The sequence below is a fragment of the Myripristis murdjan genome, chromosome 11, assembly GCF_902150065.1.
Source record: "Myripristis murdjan chromosome 11, fMyrMur1.1, whole genome shotgun sequence".
Taxonomy (NCBI): Eukaryota; Metazoa; Chordata; class Actinopteri; order Holocentriformes; family Holocentridae; genus Myripristis; species Myripristis murdjan.
The window spans coordinates 28,506,447-28,526,278 of record NC_043990.1 but is presented as its reverse complement, the minus strand read 5'-3'; the positions used below and the strand labels follow the sequence as shown (position 1 = coordinate 28,526,278).

At 40.5% G+C, this 19,832-nt stretch overlaps 1 protein-coding gene across 2 annotated transcripts; it reads right to left on the bottom strand.

Annotated features, from left to right (window-relative positions):
• Positions 1–717: 717 nt before the first annotated feature.
• asns (asparagine synthetase) lies at positions 718–17,797 on the bottom strand. Of its 2 annotated transcripts, XM_030064249.1 has the most exons (12): positions 17,669–17,797; positions 13,578–13,833; positions 12,610–12,847; positions 12,310–12,495; positions 12,122–12,223; positions 8,531–8,658; positions 7,435–7,561; positions 5,246–5,352; positions 4,182–4,282; positions 2,492–2,573; positions 2,135–2,290; positions 718–1,254 (listed from the first exon to the last, which is right to left on the bottom strand). In XM_030064249.1, exons 2-12 carry the CDS (start codon positions 13,824–13,826, stop codon positions 1,045–1,047), a joined length of 1,686 nt encoding a protein of 561 aa, XP_029920109.1. In that variant the 5' UTR covers positions 13,827–13,833; positions 17,669–17,797; the 3' UTR covers positions 718–1,044. The 2 variants fall into 2 exon arrangements, with proteins under 2 accessions (XP_029920109.1, XP_029920108.1); XM_030064248.1 differs by lacking the exon at positions 17,669–17,797 and having other exon boundaries at positions 13,578–14,200.
• Positions 17,798–19,832: the final 2,035 nt, after the last annotated feature.

The following is a 19,832-nucleotide window of genomic DNA, read 5'->3' as shown; positions in this document are numbered from 1 at the left end:
CTGTGACCCCCTTAGTTGATCAGGGTTCTTTGGCACAGTATCAAAAGCCAATTGTAAAAAATCTGTGGGTAAAAGTGGATGCAGACCTTAAATTTGACAGCCAGATTAAAGCTGTGGTGAAGTCAAGCTTTTTCCATTTGAGGCAGCTGACAAAAATTAAACCAGTCCTTCAGAGACAGCACTTTGAAACAGTAATCCACACCTTTGTGACCACTCGGCTGGATTACTGTAATACACTTTATGGGGGTTAGTGGGTCCTCCATTGCTTGTCTTCAACTGGTACAAAATGCTGCTGCACGTCTTTTAACTGCCACAAGCAAGTATGAGCACATTTCACCTATTTTAGCTTGACTCCATCGGCTGCTTTAAAATTCCTTTATTTGCTTTCAAAGCCTTGAATGGCCTTGCCCCACCTTAGCTCTTTGAGCTGCTGCACCCCTACACTCCCAGCCGCTCTCTCAGGTCAGCTGACCAGCTGCTCCTGACAGTGCCTAAAGCTAAGCTGAAGCTCAGAGGGGAGCGAGCATTTGCCGTTGAAGCTCCAAAACTTTGGAATGGATTGCCGCTGCATATTAGACAGGCCTCCTCACTGTCTCATTTTAAAACTCTTCTTAAAACCCACCTCTTTTCTTTGGCTTTTGACACCATGTAGGGTATTGATTTTATAATTTTATGTGTACATGTGCATGTTTTCTATCTTGTGCGGGCAGTGCATTTTAAATTATTTTAAATTATTTTATTTTATTTTATTATTTTATCCTATTGTGTACCTCACCTTTTTATTGTGGTTCTATTGTGTTATCTAGTTATGTTTTATCTTGCTGTGCAGCACTTTGGAAAACCTTGTGTTTGTTAAAATCGTGCTATATAAATAAAGTGGATTGGATTGGATTGGAAGTATTGCTATGCTTGAGCTCCATTTAAGTAAAAAAAAAAAAAAAAAAAAAAAAGTACAGCTAAGGTTGCTAAGGTGGCTACTTTACTGGTGACTGACATCAGGTACAGGCACACAGGCAGTCAACCTCTCACGGTCGCTCCAGTCCATCACTGGTCTTTGTCAGGTTTGTAGATGGACAGGGTCCGAGCTGATGGGTCCGTTGCGTCGATCCAACGTGGCATCCAGTAGTGAGAGAGCCAGGTGGCCCGGCCTGGGAAGAACTTCTCAAACACCTGCCTGAAGTAGTAAGCCTCTTTGGTAGATGGAGGGTTGTGGGGGAATGTCTTGTGAGCTTTCTCCAGCTGGAGGTCATTCACCTGATAGAAAAGAAAGGAATAGTCACATGCTATGGGACCGAGGAGTGTGCCCGTGTTTGTGTGTGTGCTAAGTTCAGATTGATTTATTGGTTTGCCAATGTATTGGGACAACACTGGTCCATCAACATCATGTATCTCCAATGTTATGGAGGCTCCTTCCTGACTATCACAACTACTGATTATATTATGATTGTTGTGATGATTATGTTATTATCTTTATATCAGAGAGTTGACCACAGAATTGACTTGAGTTGATGGAAGTAAGCCTATTTCACGTAGTAGCAGCTGGGGTGGCAGTCTATAATAAAACCTGTTTCATACCACCTTAGGTCATGATCACATAGGAGACTTTTTGGATTCAATGCAATTCCGTTGCCCTTGAGTTTGTAACATGCATTGCCAGTTGGCAATATGTGTGTGCTCTTTGTGCCTGTTGAGCTCTTGCTGTCTGTTACATTCACAGAGTGCTTTGAATATGAGCAGGAAAAAAAAGAGATAAAAGCCTCCTGTTTTATCGTGGCCCTCAGGTGTTGCTAATCCACCATCAAGAATTTAATAAGTACGGTCCTTAGAGCGTGACAGTACCCCCAGTTTCAGTGCTGCTCCACCTACCTCGCTGGTTTGGAAATTGTAATGCACTAGGACAAAGAGCAGCAGTGGAGACAAATGAGTTGGGAGAACTGGTAAATGTTGTTTGAAAGGCTTTTCCACCCTAGTAAAAACAAAATTCTGAATACCTTTTGGAATTTTTTGGCAAGACATTGAGCAAATTTACAGCCTTTAAATATTGGCTCAAAACATCAGCTATTGGCAGCTTCAGTCCACATTATTAGTATCCATTTCCAGCTTCAAAAAACCCATATCAAGCTGTACCACATACCTCAGACTCCAGGTGCTCCTGCAGGCTGGTATACCAGGACTTCTTTATTGACATCAGGCCATCACTGAAGGCTTCTTTCCGCCTCCACAGGATCTCATCAGGAATTAGGTTCAGACCTTTGAAGGAGTCCCTCAGAAGGTGCTTCTCCACTCCATGCTGGTTACGCAGAACATACAGAACCGTTACAAAACAACATTGATTTTATCTCCAGAGCGGCACCACCAAGGAGCAACTCCATGCCAGGGAGACAGCTGGGAGTAGTTTTATCTTCTGGACAATATCAGCCACCTGCAGTGATGTGGTATCTGGTGTGAATGCAGTGCAACACTCAAATTATGGCCATATGACACAACTAACCTTAGGACTTCTCATCTCCTCAGGCAAGGAAAGGTAGTACGCTGTGAATCTGTGATCCAGGAAAGGCACTCTGAGCTCCAGACTGAAAGCAAATAATAAGTAACTTTAGTCAACAGTTTGAGTGGCATTTACAACAAAGAAATGCAAATAAAAATGCAAGTGTTTTGATGACTGGAAGACATCTAGCAAACACATAATTCCACATAAAATATGAGACAGGAAAGGCAGGGGAGAGAGACATGCAGCAAATGGCTTGAGGTGGGACTTAACACATGGTACACACTCTTATCTGGTGAGCCAATGTGGCACCCCCAAGAACCAGCTTTTTATTGATTTTTTTTTAATGACTTGCAACAATGGTTTTATTATTTGTGTCTGGATATACTTGGATCAGCTTCAAGAAGTAACTGTTTGCTATAAATGGAGGTTCTTGGCCTTTCTTAGCCAATTATTGGAGGACATCTAGGTTCTTCAGTTTGATCTCTTTGCATAGGTTATATCTTATGTACTCTATAATTTGTTTTGTTATTTCTCCAGATATTTATTATTCAAGTTTGGCTGTTCCATTGTAGGTCTAATAATGAAGAGCCCTCAAGTTTCACATCAAAGCTTGGAAGTCAAAGAGGAGGGCTAGTTTACACTGACACCTAGTGGATTTAAATGGATAGATGACTAGGTTGAAGGCTCTGCTGCTTGACTGGCTGGACAGTTGTTTTTTTCCCCCCTCTAATTTGATTTACAGATTGAATTGATTTTTCATGACACCACTTTAATACCTCATTGTATTTGCACATTTTCTTGTACAACAGCTATAACTCAAATGGTTAATTATGAAATCCTTTATCAACATTTGGGACTATAATATAAACGAGAGTGGGCTTTTTCTGTCTACTTTGTTCACTGCCTTACAGTGTAGAAATAGAGAAGGGAGAGTGGACTGACAGTACTCTATCTACTTTTAAAAACAATAAATAATAGTTTATCTTTTCACTGAAGTGGAACTGGAATCAAATGTTTTAACTCCATAAGTGAAGGGAGGTAGTGAATATTACTTTGCCAGAAAGAGGTGGTGATATTGATGACATTCAGCAGCTAAATATACTGGATATTTAATCTGCAACCTTTGTCCCCAAAGGAATGAATGATGAGATTACATGGCATGTCATGCTCTAAGGGGTTCAGGGTCAAATAGGTGTATTCATGGTCCACTCAAGATACAAATACTGCAGTTTATATTGTGCATAACATCCCCATATATTGTGCATACCCTCTTTTTTCTTTTTAACCCTATTGTTCTTTTTTCTTCCACACTCCTACAGGAGAATTATCCACTTTTGTGCACATAGAATTACTGGAGCATTACCTATTTAAAATTGTTGTAAGAATTGTTTAAAATACTCTTGACAAAGGTCCAGCAGGATTGAAACATCAGTATGATCAATGAATGATTAATTTGATGCTGAGCATGAGCATTCTCAACTCCATAAGTGACCCAAAAAGCTCTAATTAAGGCGATTTTGAAAAAGCTATTCAGTCAAGGTAAGTCATGAGAGACAAGCTAAAGCTGCAGCAAAAGCCCTGTCTTGTGTGTTGAATGTGAACATTTGAACCAAAACTTAGGGTAAATGATACTGTTTGATTCCTCATGTTGTCCCACAGAGGACAGACTGAATGAGGTGAACAGCACTACCCATGTGCAGCAGTGGTGCGATCGGCACGAAGGACATCAAACAAGTAGAGTTCCTTCATTAGCCGAACGCTGTCCTCCGCAGCTGCTTTACAACTTGGAGCCTGGAGGAGGAACACAGCTCTGTTAGCAAGAACACACAAGGCTTTTACACTGGCAGGACAGCTGAGACTGATGTACCAGTTTGGGCCACTAATGCCCTTAAACTATAAAATAAGTTGATGGAGGTTACTCTCTGAGCGCTACTAGTTAAAGTCTGTATATCAGTCTAACCTTTATGTGGCATTTTGGTCAGGTGTAGAAGGATTTTCTTCAGCAGTGTTAGTGTATAAAACCTGCAATAAAACCTCCCTGACTCTGCTTTAAAGAACCCATATTAAATAAACTGAGGTTGCTGTTTTTATGGTCAAAGATATTTAATAAAGGCAATAATCAAATTTGATTTTTTCGGTGTTGACACTAAAAGTGACTGCATTTCCACTCTTGTCCATTAACTCTATTTGTACAGGCCATTTCACACTATTTAAGATGCACATCACAGCTGGACGAGTTCCTCATCAGCACACTTAATTAAAGAATTACTGAAATCCACCCATGTGCAGCATTTGAACCGGAAAGCCCACAATTTGCCTGGTTTGAATTTGAAAAGTGGGTGTTGTCAGCCTATCATGGGCTAGTATAATCAGAACATAGTCCTCAAATTCAGTGAACTAATTTAATTAAACTTCAACCGATGCATGATCAAGAACTTTATTCTTATCTTGAACCTTGATATGAAAAGTATAAATAAACACTATAGACTCTTTAAGGAGCTAACCGCCTAAGAATTTCATAAGTATGAGTTTAGTGTCCTATTATATGAAACACTTATCATTTTTGGTATGAAAGTTGTCAATTTTAGACATACTGAATAAATGCACAAATTATTAGCTATCAGAAGGTTCCGTCCAGGAAATATCTGTATTTGCCTTCAAAATACATGCATATCAAAATACATATTAGCTGAAGCCTAGTTTGAATAGTAGCTGCCATTGGTCAAACACGATTGGTGACTCTAGATGACTTGCCTTGTGGAAGTAAATGTATCCCTGGGTTAGTTCATCTGAGCCCTCTCCAGAAAAGATCACCACACTGTCCGTCTTCTCCCGGATGTACTTTGAGACCAAGTACATGGCTACAATGTAGAAAACAAATAGAGGATCAAGAAAAAAAAAAAACATAGTAAACTGGTCCTAATAATAATGCATCTAGAGGCCATTACAACATATCAAACAAGTGAGAGACAAAGAGAGTCCTCAGGCCCAGATTCACTCCACTTTTGTGCATGTAAGAGCATGTGCTGTATCACTAAAATGACCAAATCAGAAGGACATGCCATTCACTAAACGCAATGAGTGAAAAGCTGCCTAATAGCTCTGGTCAAACAATTAAGTCCCTTTGCATTTGTCTACGTTATGCAAATGTAAATGAAAGGTTAAATTATGTTATATGTTCATTGTTTTGTCCAAATAATTCCTTGTAAGCATGAAAATGAAGATTATGTCTGATTCACTGACAATTCACGACCCCCGCACGCTGAGTCCCAATGATCATAATTGAAAATCACTAGTCTATTGATATCTGTTGGTTGACCGTTCTAATAATCCAGGGACGGCTGAGAACTGGGCCACTGACATTTTAGACATTTTAGCTGCTAGTTATTTGACAGGATGCTCCTCCAACATGAGGTGTGCTGGATACACCTCCTCCACAGTCTCCTCCTACTGACTAAACCTATCCTTTGGTCTTCTACAGCTGTATTTACATATGCAGTTATTCACATGCTCTTGAAATTTTTCCATTTCATATCATGTGTTATGGTTTTTCTATGGGCTTAATGCACATGATGTTTTGTGATGTATTATTCATATTATTCATATACTTGGCATTCTCTCTGAGCCTCTCCCATTTGCCAAGCAATAATAATACAAATACTACTACTAATGCAACTACTACTACAAAAAATAATGATAATAATAATGTTACATTTTTTCTCTATTTATATAGTGGTCGCTCCTTTTTTTCCAGTCCTGAGAAAGATCTTTGTGGTTGAAAAGTGCTGCGTTTCTTTTTTCGCCATTTGAAAGCTGCATATGTATAACTTTTCATTCCAAGCGAAACACTACACCATGACCATTCACTGGTTAGTTCCTGGTTGAGAATGTGCTTATGACTGGAATCACTTTTTATAATGCTTGCTTGGAGTCAAAATCTGTATGCTCTGAGTGCTTCATGGCACATTATTGCTCATAAATGTACTAATCTCAGTGGATTCAACGGTAATTCATAGGAGTCAGTCAGGAGGAAATGGAATGCAGCGTGCCCCAGCACATTTTGTCAGGTCAGTGAACACGTCGACCAATGGCAACGTGGCAACTGACGACGCATAGTCAAAGCTTTTAATGGGTTAAGTTAAATCGAACCGAGTCAAGTTAGTACGTCCATTGCAAAGCAAAGGAAATATATGCCTGTTTTCAGAAATTACTTTGTGAAGTAGTACTAAAACATCTCAGCTTAAATGAAGCTAAAAGGAGAATGGGGAGAAATCCTACATAATTTTGTGGGTCTTCTCTTGCACTCAACCTACAAAATATTTAAATAAAAAAAATTATTTTCTTTCTTTTTGTTCCCTTTAGGAATCTGAAAAGCTCTCCTCAGGGTCTCAGGGTCTTGCCCAGAGTCCTGCAATCACACCCTAAATATTGATAGATCATGCCATATTACCTACCAGGTAGGGCTTTGCATTTTGCATTTTGCTGCTCATCAGGCTGTCTGTATACCTGTATACTTCATGGGTCAGGAAAAGACTCTTTCCTATTGATGGCTATTGGTTCAGTCTTGGAACGATGCAGGAGATGCGAGGCAACTGCTGAATGAAACTAAGGACCTGTTCAGGACTCTAACATTTGTTTGCAAATTAAGTCAATTAATTCTGTGCTGTCTAAAATTTTGTCTAAAGTATTTTACTTGTCAGACCACCACCTGTGCAGCTTTACTCCTTGGAAACCTGTATTGCTTGACATTTGTTAGTCTGCCTTAAAGCTAGCTATGATTATTGTGCTGCATAGAAAGTTGAATACACCAGTTTGCAGACATTTAATATTGTAGTGCTAAGAGCAGAGAGAAACAGATCCACTTCTGCCAGCCTTAGGTGAGGTGTCTACCTTCCGGTTGTCACCACTGTTGCTGACTTTTTGAGAATTACTGCTTAACTTACCAACAGAGGCACGTATGGTGGTAATGTCATAGGTCTCCAGGTGGAAGATGACTTCCTCCACGGCTCGGATGCCTTCCTCAGTGGTGAAGTTCACCTCGTGGTGTTCGCTGTTGATGTGAGCTGCCACCTCACAAACACAAAGAAATCTCACTTAAAGAAATGCAACAAGCCCCTGTTATTTCCCAGGCACCAACCACAACCGCTTCATACAACAGAATGCAGGAAAAACATGACAAAGTGACAGTGATTTCAGACTTCACACTTCAGTGCAACCTGCCTGATTGGACAGTCATTGAATATATTCCTGTGCACATATATTCCACTGTATGTACTGATAAATTCTTCACACCTCACTGAGATCCAAATTCAATGCGAGCCAGGCGACCTCAGCATACCTCAGCAAGATCTGATCTTGAGCGTACGGACATGACAGTTAATGCATCCTAACATGAACGGATGACAAAAGTCGCATTGAAAAGTTAGGGTTAGGCTGTAACCATGGCTATACTCTATCTCCTGCTTTGCAAACCAAATCAACCAGCGTTTCGAGCCTTCTAAATGGAAATCCTGGAGAGGGCCCGAAGATTTTGTCCAAACTTTCTGCCTGAAATATTGGTTGACTGCTTAAAATAAACCTAAGTAAAGGAGCTGGAGCGCGTAGCTTTCCTATGTTTTGAAATGAATTGTGTTTGCTTGGCTGCCTGCACCTTCTGCTTAGTGGTGAACCCTCATTCTTTCCCTTTTCTTGTAATTTCTTGAAATGAACCAGCTCACTCAACCACAATAAAGAACACTCTGTCTCAAAGTTTGGAAATACAGTAAGGTCTCAGCCATCGTTGCAAAAACCTGTATCCATTCATCATGACCACCAGAGGGCAGAGCACAGGCACAGAGACAAGTTTACTCAATTAGTTTTGGTCAAACAAGTCCGTCATGAGAGCATTTATCTTTCCTGATCGCGAGGTAAGGTAAGATGAATATCCTTTTGAAATATACACAAGAAAATTTCTTGCAAGAAAAGTGCAAGGGTGTTGAGGTGATGGAATGCTCTGATAAGCAATTTTTTATCACCTCAAAGCTTGTTTCAGATATTTACCTTGCGGGCAGCGATGATGTCCGGGCTGTCCTCTGCCCCAATTGAAAATGTCTGGATAGGGTATTGCAGCTTTTCCTCCTTTGCCAATTTCACCAGAGTAGCTGCAACCAAGCTGGAGTCCAGTCCACCTGGTGAATAGGTAAAATGAATTATGATCATTAACACAAACTTCATGCTTTCATAAGACTGCGTGGAACGACAATACACAGAATAAAGAAAACAACGCTTGTTTCTTGGGCACTTCTGAGAGAGACGGCAAAGAGACTGGGCCAGAGTCAAATCAAGGCCACTGCAGCTAAGTTAACCTCAGTAGCATGTGGTGCACACTCTACATGGTGAGCCAATTGGGGTGCCATACACAATTAATAGGCTTCCCACTTGTTTTGTTTGCAACTTGCTCAACTTGCCTATAAATGAGTTTAGTCTCAACAGGAGTGAACTGAAGTGCATGGCATCCACAATGCATGCTGCCTACACCATAAGGTCAGCCACACTGCATCGACACCTTATATCAACTGGGGAAAAATGTCAAAAAAAACTCTTAGCCCACAAGACTGATATCTATTATAGTTGATCAAGGGAGGTTTTGTGGTGAGTGAGCTAGTAGCTAAAAAGCTACTAGCTCAGAAGGAGAGTTTGTGACCAAGGTCCCAACCAGCTTATCAGCTCTCTTCCTCCGAATCATTTGAAAGCTAAATTAAAGCCGGGGCATGTGCAACTGGAAAGGGGGAACGCTGCCCAATGTGCATTTTCCTGCTTTGCAAGAACAAAGTCCTGCTATAACATCTGAATATGCTGGTGAGTGTGCATAACTCCTTCGGGTATTTGATGTAAGATTTCAGGACATGCAAAGTAAACAAAATGAACAAAGGGAACTGAACATATTTGCTACACTGTTTCATTTGAAACCAGCTAATGTGCCTGCCGACCTGTAACATGAAATCATTTAGCTGCAAAGCAATGACAAGCTTAATTCTAGGTACAAGAACCTCCCTCTGCTCCAGTTCTAGAAACTTTGTGTATGTCCTGAGGATTTTCCCATCGCGAACAGACAATGAGACATGAGGCTTTGGGACAACCTATGTCTGTGAGCAGTTCTTTTCAAAACTGACTCTTGCTAAGACTCAGTTCTGCTCAAGACTGACTGGAACCTCGAAAACCAGCAGCTATCAGCATTATCATCAATACCATCTGACATCTGACGCCTTGCTAATGTGAAGCAGCTCCAGCCACCACATTAATATTACTGTGATGTTTGACCAATTAAAAACCATGTGAATTTAACAATCAAATTCGTATCATTAATGTTATAATATCACACAATTATTGAGATAAATTTTAACTCAGGAATTTTGTATGACCCTCAAAGGTTGTTCAACAAATTGAAAAGGCCCTTGCTAGGAAAAGGGGTCCCCGCTCCTGCACTAGAGGAAGGGTCATGGGTCACTACAATCTTCCTTTAAGGAATATGAATGCATACGCCAAATATCCTAGCAATCCACTAATCACATTTTTGTGAAATCTTGTGTGCAAAGTGTATCTAAAGTTTAACGTGAGGGTGGTGCTAAAGAAAAGACTGAGGCCACCAAGGTCACAGGGTTCATCCTCTGAGGACCATGAAATCAAACTCATTACATTTATTATGGTTGTCCGTCCAATAGATTTTGAGCCAATTAACCTCTTTGGCTTCTCCACTTTTGATAGTGGTGTCTCGTCCACTGTCAAAGTCCACATTAGCGAAGGCAACAGATCAAATTACAAGCACCACAACTTTATTTTTCCTGGCAACCTTGAACTCACCACATCTGCAATATCAATAACTAGCTGGTCCCTTATCTCCTGAACCTGCTCACTGTAATTCAGATTTGAATCAAACCACATTCCTAGACATTTGGGCAAGGCTTTTCTAGAGCTGCTGGAACTGCTTCCCTGTCTATGCAAAACCTTTTTCCTACCAGTTCTCCCCTCACAACTGATGTACTAATTAATGGACTCTGACTTAGGTTTAACTTTTGTCCAAGCCCAATTCAGGTTATCATTCAATTTAATCAGCAGCCTTTTTGCACAAGGAGTTGTAGTCATTATGGTAGTCATATTAAGTTTTAATTCAATTTTAATTACCACTTAATTAGCACTTAATTTTTAACTTAATTTAAAGTCTCAAAGGCCTTTACAGGCCCATGAGTTATAGAATACAAACCAAAAAGGCCCCCTGGCCCTTGCAAATGCATCTATTAGCCAGTTCTGTTCCAAGTAATTTGGTTGTAATGACACTGAAGAAATTTTTCCTTCTGTGTTAAAAAGATAAATAGGCCTAAACTGATTTATCTCTGTAAAGCTGCTCTGTTGGAATTAGAAACTTTCATGTGCTTAGGCCTCCATCTTCCATTCTATCTTCTTTAGCTCCAACAGAAATCTCTCAACATCCACTGTGCCTTTATATACTTGGAAAGGTACATCTTGAGGCCCTGGGACTGATGAAGCCCTTGCAAACCTTATCACTTTTTGCAACTCACGCCATTTGGCAGGGTTATTGATCTTACAATCCATTGGCCCACTGGGTGGATATCAACCAACCTTTACAAAAGGCTATCATGGCTTGTTTTTTCATTCTTCTACTTATACTAAGATTTTCAGCTCCTCTTAAAGCTAACTAATTCTTCAGTTCTGTTTTAAGAACACTGATGCCGGCTCTTTCACTTATGCTCGCCTTCCCCCATTGCCTCCTCAAGTTCAAGTTATTCAAAGCCCTTAATCACAGTTACAGTTTTAAAGGACTTTGATAGAAAACCTGAGGCCCCATGGTGGGAAAGATAGAGGGCCTCCTGAGATGTGGCGCCTCTAAGACGCCTCCTTTTGTGGATAAGTCTATCAATCTCCTGTTGTGATAATATCCCTCAGTTTCTCTAGCTTCTTCTCTGTTGTTCCTCTAGATCTGCCAAGAACTACTACTGACTTAATAACTTCCCATTCCCTGTGACCCAAAAAAATATCCTCTTCACAAAGAAGCCAACATGCATCAGAGCTCCCTATCTAGTGGCAAACTGAACAATATAGGCACACCAATAGTGTACAGATCTGCAATGATCGAGCCCCTGAGTACTTATATCAGGACTGTTTCAATTTTTAACATCAGTGCATTAATGACATGCACTTTGGCACTGTAGCAGCTTTATGTTTTGACTGGGTAAAGCCACCAGCTAGACAGAACAAACGTTTAAGATGCATATTCCAGTTAAAACAGTCACCAAGATCCAGCAATATCGTGCAAAAACTATTTAATGCACTATTTTTATAATCAATACATGGCTGTTATTATCCAACCTGTATAGGCCATTTGACAATCTATCAGTGACATATTCAACTACCACAGAAAAAGAGAGAATTGCTATAAAATGGAATATACAAGAGTATAACTTGATCAAATGAATAAACAAGCACTGTTTTATAGGCACTGTTTTAAAATAGGCCAATACTAAATGTGTGAATAAAGTATTCACGAATGTAAATACTAATGCACTTTCTATTAAGAAAGTGTTAGATGCGCTCATTTGCTCTTAAATATTGATAACAGTGTACAGTAACATTTACCTGACAGAAGACAACCAATTCTCCTGTGGGCCATGAGGCGTTTCCTTACAGCGTTCTCAAACAGGGTTCTGATGTTGCTTTTCACTGTTTCTTCATCAAAACCTAAGGCGGAGGTAGCAGATTTCAGTCACTGTGCACCAGGACAAACAGACCAAACAAAAGGTGAAATAAACAGACTACTCCTGCACCTGAGGGGAGTCTCTCCACAGTATCGTAGATGGCATGAGAGGGTTCTTTTGTGCAGCAGTGGAACTGATCCATTTGAATGGACTGCACTTTACCATTCTGCTCCAAACTGAAGACCTCAAAGTGCCCAGGAAGAAAAGGAACAATGTTGGCTGGGGTGGACATGGAATGGGTAATGTCAGTGAGGCCTGTGGACAGAATAACAATGACTTCATGAAATACAAAAAGGCGTATCACATTTCTTACCCTGAAAGTGGCTTAAACAGCCTGTTTCTTGGCATGGTAATAAACTATACTATTACCTTTGGCTTCTGAGCAGACTGCAAGGAATCCATCGTCTGTGAGGAACTTGAACAAAGGCCTGACACCATACGTGTCCCTTCCCAGAAACACTTTCCTGTTGGCAGTGTCCAGCAGGACAAAAGCAAAGACGCCATCGAGGAGAGAGGCCATCTTCTGGATGCCAAAACGGTCATAAAGATGGAGCAGAACCTCACCGTCCACTTCTGTCTGATATTCAAATGCAAACTCTGCTTTCAGCTGAGTGAAAGAGTTGGAGAAATTGCAAAAGAATGATTATTTAAATGAGGTTTAAGTCCATATTTGCTCATTCATTTTCTTTGTGGCAAGGTGCAGCACTCCCCATAATTTAACCTTAAAAGGCCAGAAATCTGTTTGGAAGCCATATCTAGAGATCACCGGAGTAACATTTAGGACCAATGTCCCATCTAAACTGTTCATCAAACAAACATTCAGCTTTATGCAACTGCAGAGCTGTGTTTATTGCATTTGCAATAATTTAATCCTGTCATATTCCTACCTGTGGCCAGCTTGTGTGACATGACATGATTAAAGGACTGTAAACCACAGTCCGGACTGTGACAAGGGTGACAAAGGACAAAGGTGTCCTTTGAAAGAAATTTTAGCATTCTATGTTGTTAACAAGACAGTATTTTCCAGAAATATATAATATGAACAACTCTATGTATATCAAAACATTAGATATAGACAACTCAAAGAGATAGAAGTCTAAGACCAAAATGTTGCCAGACTTCACTTAAAAAAAGTGGTTTTGGTTTATGTTTCCATATATAAAAACAATAGTGAAGGATAAAATATAAGATATATCTTTTAGAAAAAAAATCACACAAACTGCAATATAGCCCTCCCACCACAGAAGCGTTCATTTCTGCTTGATATCTCTCACTGGGAAATTTCTCAAACAAGCGATACCTGCAAATGGTCCCAGATTGGCGGCAGACATTCTTACCGTGTGGTGATTGTAAATCTCTCCGTTGTAGCAAAGCCACAGGAAAGGAAACTTTTTGATGCGCAGGGGCTGCATGCCATACAGCTGGTCCACTATAGCCAGCCGGTGGAAGCCGAAACAGCAGTTGGTGAAGCCACTGACATTCTCAAAGCGGAAGGCGTCAGGGCCCCTGTGAGCTATCTTCATGGCACTGGTGCACTGAACTGACAGGCACTCATCACTGCCAAATAAAGCCCATATACCACACATTTCAAAGCTGTGGAAGGTGGACAGATAGAGAGAAAATGTGTGATATAAGTGATATTTATTAGCCTATCATTCAATGAAAGCATTACATCTGTACTAACATCTAACATCTGTAAAAACACTGAAATCTACATAAACAATAGCATAGGGGAGAACAGAGTGCAGCAAGCCAGTGGAAAAGATGAGTCATTTCCTGTATCTAGGTAACCATGAACAAAAGTAGTCATGTGACCACAAGTTAAGAAAGTATAGCTCACATTATGGAATCCATCATGGACTCAAGCACATGGAGAGTGATAAGCAAACCAGAGCCAAAAAATGTTTGTCATGCCAAATAAATTAATCATGTTACTAAAGTAATCAGTCTTGTATCTTAATTAAAATAGATACGTTTTGGACATTATTATGTTATTTTAAGTCAGTGTAAGCTTCAAAACAAGGTCATAAAATTACTGTAATTGTGGATCTGAGCAACTTTTGTCAAAATGGAGGTTGCAGAATAAAACGAACCAGTGATGTTGGGGTAAGTTGAGCCTTTGCCTTAATGTAGCCCCAGAAGTTTAAACAGGCTACATATGTACACAGGAAACTGTGTATTTTTTTTTCTGATTTTCTAGAGATGAGATCAAGATTGTAAGGCAGTACAAAAAAAGACAAATAGAGGCTCAGCTTCTTTGGATGATCTAAAAAGGGCAGCAAGTCAAGTGTCAAGCAAGGAAGGTCCATTCAGTTTGTGGCAAAGGACCACAAGGTACACTATGTGGGCAAAGGTATTGGGCCACCTCCACATTACAGCTACAGGAGCTTTCTCCCATTCTTAGGTATTAACATGGAGTTGCTCCCCCTTTCCAGCTACAACAGCTTCCACTCTTCTGGGAAGGCTTTCTAAAAGATTTTGGAGTGTGTCTGTGGGAATTTTTTGCCTGTTCATGCAGAAGAGCATTTGTGAGCTCAGACACTGATGTTGGACCAGAGGGCCTGGCTCACAATCTCTGTTCTAGTTCATCCCAAAGGTGTTGGATGGGGTTGAGGTCAGGGCTCTGTGCAGGCCAGTCAGGTTCCTCCACACAAAACTCAGCCAGCCATGCCTTTATGGAGCTGCTTTGTGCACTGGGGCTCAGTCATGCTGGAACAGAAAAAGACCTTCCCCAAACTGGTCCCACAAAGCTGGAAACAGAGAATTGTCCCTTCACTAAAGCTGAGAGGCCGAGGCCGAGCCCAGAAAAAAACAGCCCATAGTGTTATCCCTCCTTCAGCAAACTGCACAGTCAGCACAATGCAGTCAGGCAGGGAACGTTTTCCTGGCATTCACCAAACCCAGACTCCTCCATCAGACCGCCAGATAGAGAAACGTGATTGGTCGATCCACAGAACAAGTTTCCACCGCTCCAGAGTCTAGTAGCAGCGTGCTTTACACCGCTCCATCTGATGCTTGGCGTTGTGCTTGGTGATATAAGGCTTCCATGCAGCTGCTTGGCCATGGAAACCCATGCCATGAAGCTCCCGGCGCTCAGTTTCTGTACTGATGTTAATGCCAGTGGAGGTTTGGAGCTCTGCAGTTACTGAGTCAGCAGAGCGTCAGCCACTTTTACGCACTATAAGCCTCAGCGCTCAGCGACCCTGCTCTGTAACTTTACATGGTGCTGCCACCTGGTGGCTGAGTTGCTGTGGTTCCTAAACGCTTCCACTTTGCTATAATCCCACTTCCAGCTGATGGTGGAATATCTAGGAGGGAAGAAACTTCACCAGCTGATTTGTTGCAGTGGTGGCATCCTATTACATTACTATTACAGCAGCACACTGGAATTCAGTGGGACTGAATGAAACACCTGAATTCAGTGATTAAGAGGTACGGCCTGCCCTGCGATGGACTGGCGACCTGTCCAGGGTGTTTCACTGCCTTCGCCCTATGAGCGCTGGGATAGGCTCCAGCACCCCCCCGCGACCCTAGTGCGGATAAGCGGTTTAGAAGATGAATGAATGAAGAGGTACGGCCCCATACTTTTGTCCATACAGTGTAGACAGAATGACAATCAAGAGGTATATCAGCAAAACACAGGGGAAATTTCCAGAACAGCTTATGCCAGCCTAGCAGAAGCCCATTAAATTTTTGATGATATCATTTGGGACTTGCCAGAAACATGAAGAAACTTGCAGACCAGCCTCATGGATTAACACCCTTAAAATGCAGAGAACTTGCATTTGTATTAAGCAAGCCAAAATGTAATTTCTATGCCTGGAAACTGGACGAAGCAAAAGAGAGCATAGGTTGTTCTTATATTACATAGTTATAACCTTAGATTGTTTTTTTTTATGTATGTTTGTATTTATTTATTTTAATTATTACATTAATCAGTTCTCAGCTAAGTCATGATTGGTTTGAGCTCATCAGAAAGCACCACCATTTATCATGCTAAACCCCAGAGGCAACATCACAGGCAAGAGCCAATGCCTTCAAAAGACAAAATGTTTTACTTAAAGTGTGAGTTATTGCCTTTGATAAACTGATGGCCATAACATTCGTGATTATCGCAAATTTATTTTGGGTCATTTTTATATCAGTATTTAACAGAGGCAGTAATTACCCCTAGAGGGCTCAGTTTACCCCGTACCCATGCTCATGTTACCCCTACCTTGGGGCAAATTGTGCCAAAGGACCCCTTTTTTTTTTTTTTTTTTTTTAGATGGGTCATTGTTCTAAAACCATAATAATTAGAGAACATGTTTTATTTTCCATGGATACACAGAAATCAGAAGTCAGAAATCCTCCCCAGCCAAAGACATGAATTCTGCAACTGTTTTTCTGTAATTTCAGATTTCACTTATTACTTTCCTCACCATATTAAAAATTAAGGGTGCGTTGCTGCTGCAGCTTAGTCATAATCAGGATTTGAAGCTAAGTTTTTCATAATCTTTACATAGTGGAAATTTGGCCATAATTTCGGAAGCCAGTATTTTTTATTTGCACCTAAAACCTGACTGCACTTAGGTGTGATACATGCTAAAATGTTTATTAATTTAAAAGTTGTAAACTTGATAGTCATTTACAAAATTTAGCCGAGCGCAAGTGTAGTCTACACGCTACACGCTGAATCAGTAACTAACTGTGACTGCCATTTGAAACAAATACAAATTTGTTTTGCAGTAAAATCATCAAATGTAAAAAGTGGCTCGTGTCACCCATTTCTCCCTTACAGTGTAAATTCAAAAGCTATTTCATTATTTACCATGTATACTATCATGTAATAGTATAGTATAATACCGATTTTGACAACCGTACACACAACAAACCAACATCGTGATGTTGTTGCCGGTATTATTTAACAGTTAACTTGTCCGGCCCAGGGCAAAATAGTAGTACTTCTGTTACCAAACTATGCACGCAGCTTTTCGATGACGTAGGCTGTAAACGGGTCTGTAGTAACTGCCATTTGAAACAAACACAAATTTGTTTTGCAGTAAAACCATCAAATGTAAAAAGTGGCTCGTGTCACCCAGTTCTCCCCTACAGTGTAAATTCAAAAGCTAATTCATTATTTAACATGTATACTATAATAGTAAAGTATAATATTAATCGCAATGTCAATAGCCCTGTCTGCTGACCAACAATGATAACCGGTTGAATACAAGATGTATGCATATTAAAATGTAACAGCGTGGGCAGAGCAGGATGCGCACGCCAACTGAGGAGTCAGCCGTGCTCTTCACACGAGAGCGGCGTGCAGCGGAAAGGCAGCATCCGCCTCGGACATCCACCCTGCATGGCTCCAACCGTTCACATAATGACCGGCTGTGAGAAAATGTGAAATATGCATACACACACACAGACATACACGCAGTCCTACCTTGACCCTCGGGTGATTTCTGCAGAGTTCTCTTGATGATTTCAGCGGCAGGGATGACACCTCACGATACTGATGAAACTGTTACTACAGCAGCAGCATCTAGCCGGCCAATCACAACGAAACCGGAAATAAAACCACTCTGCCTTCAAAATAAGTAGGCCTACAGTTTTTTTTTTTTGGACGACGGCGTATTAGGGCCATTGTTGGGAGAAAAAAAAACAAAAAAAAACTTCAGAGCCGGGGCAGGTGGATAATATTCAGAGAAAAAAAAAAAGAATTTCTGGTATTAAAGTTCTAAATTTATGGGGAAAATATCACAAATTTATGAGAAAAAAGCTAAAAATTCATATAAAGTCTCAAAGTTATGGGATTTTTTTTTTTTAACAATTTAATTTTATGAGGTTGGATCAGCTACACACTGCAGATGCTGCTGCTCGCGTGTCTCAGGCCTGCAGCTGACGACATCATCAAATTCCACTTTGACATGGGATTTATTGTCAAGGAAATCCTGCTGATTTTAGTCCAGAATCACAAGATTGTTTTAATCACTATGCCCTATTGACCCTGGAAAAGTTTTGTATCGCTAAATAATTTATGTATATATGTCGATATGCAGCTGAGACAACAATAAAAGAAATTTGACAAAAACTGCAAACAACTTATAAATCTATATTTTTTATTGCCGACAGATTCCACATTTGCATTCTTTATTTACATTTTGTGTACTTCGTTGTGCTCCAAAAACGTCGATGAGAGTGGGCTTTATTTTGAAGGTTATGTTCAGAAGCCTTATTGCTTGTTCAAGCTGGCTTGACACTGCAACCTTATGGTGTAAATCACCTCAGACGTGCAATAGGAAGTATGATTGCATCACCTAACTTAAATTCATATGCCACAGATAATTTCTCATGCCAGTCAGTGCCTGCTGTTGGAGGGCACAGGCTCCTCACCTAAAACAGTTTTCAGTACAGAGCTTTTTGCACACATTCTAGTACATACTTCCAATAAAAGCACTTACATATTGAGGTATAACTCCATATTTACATTTGAAATGGATGACAGCACAGAATTTGGAGAAATATTACATGTCTGAGATGGTCTACCTTAGATGACAGTATTTTCCTCTAAGTGTCAAGACTGGGATGCTGGGATTGGACCCAATTGCACTACTCTGAGACAGGCAGTATAATCACAAGTGCTTAATTCCAAACAGAGTTCATACACAGGAGGCCGTCAGAATCTTGGCAGACAAATCCAGAGGCCTAGGAAAAGGGCAGTGTCCAAAAACCAGAAGCAGTATAAAAAAAAAAAACAGGGCTTAACGAGGAAAAATGCTGGAACGTGAAGACACAAAAGGCAACAACGAACTGGCACAGAGAGCAGGGAGCACACAGACGAAATACACAAGGAGGGGGAAGACAACAAGGCACAGGCGTAACACATTAGGGCGGTGCAGGCAATCTCACAGGAGGGAAACTTGACACGAAGTGATCTGAAACGAGAGGAGGGTTAGACAATATAAAACAGGAAATGCTGCAAAATAAACATGAAGCCTAGAAAACATAACTTAAGGTGCTGGACAAGACATGACACTAAGACTGGCCAGATTACCTGAAGGAAGGCAAAGCACACAGTAGAGCAAGGTGCAAGATGTTTTCTCAAGACTAGGAGGCTGTCGAAAAAAAAATTGATAAATAAATTGATCAAACTGATGCTCAATTTTCCAAAAGCAATAAAAGCTGATTCAAATCGATACATCATTAAAGGGGAAACGCTGGTCGACGATGACTGCTGAAGATGCAACAGGGACAATTAGTACATAATTTAATTAAATATCTAAGAAAACTTTATTTGTAGAAGAATATGAAGCAATACTTTGGTGAAGAAACACAGGTCAGTGGGAGAATCCTTTACTCTGGAATAAATAATGTAGCCTCAAATCATTTTAAACACTTGAGTCAAATGTTTAAAATGACCCTTTGATCAGTCTGACATAGTGGAGAGGGCAAAACCAACAGTACCACTTTGTGAATTTCACCCAGTGTGTAACTCCACATTAACACTAAACACCAATGGGCAATCACAGCAGATCACACAGGTTCACTCACTGTCAAAGACAGAAATGGGATTCCAAATAACTGGTCAATTTTATCAGTGAAATGGG

Bases quoted from the DNA above. Each gene is read 5' to 3' on its own strand.
- asns (XM_030064249.1), bottom strand. From the start codon at position 13,826: ATGTGTGGTATATGGGCTTTATTTGGCAGTGATGAGTGCCTGTCAGTT. The intron at 5,353-7,434 runs GTAAGTTAAGCA...TCTACATTGTAG, and splicing joins CACCATACGTGCCTCTGTTG to CCATGTACTTGGTCTCAAAG. The intron at 2,291-2,491 runs GTTAGTTGTGTC...CTGCGTAACCAG, and splicing joins AGGAGATGAGAAGTCCTAAG to CATGGAGTGGAGAAGCACCT.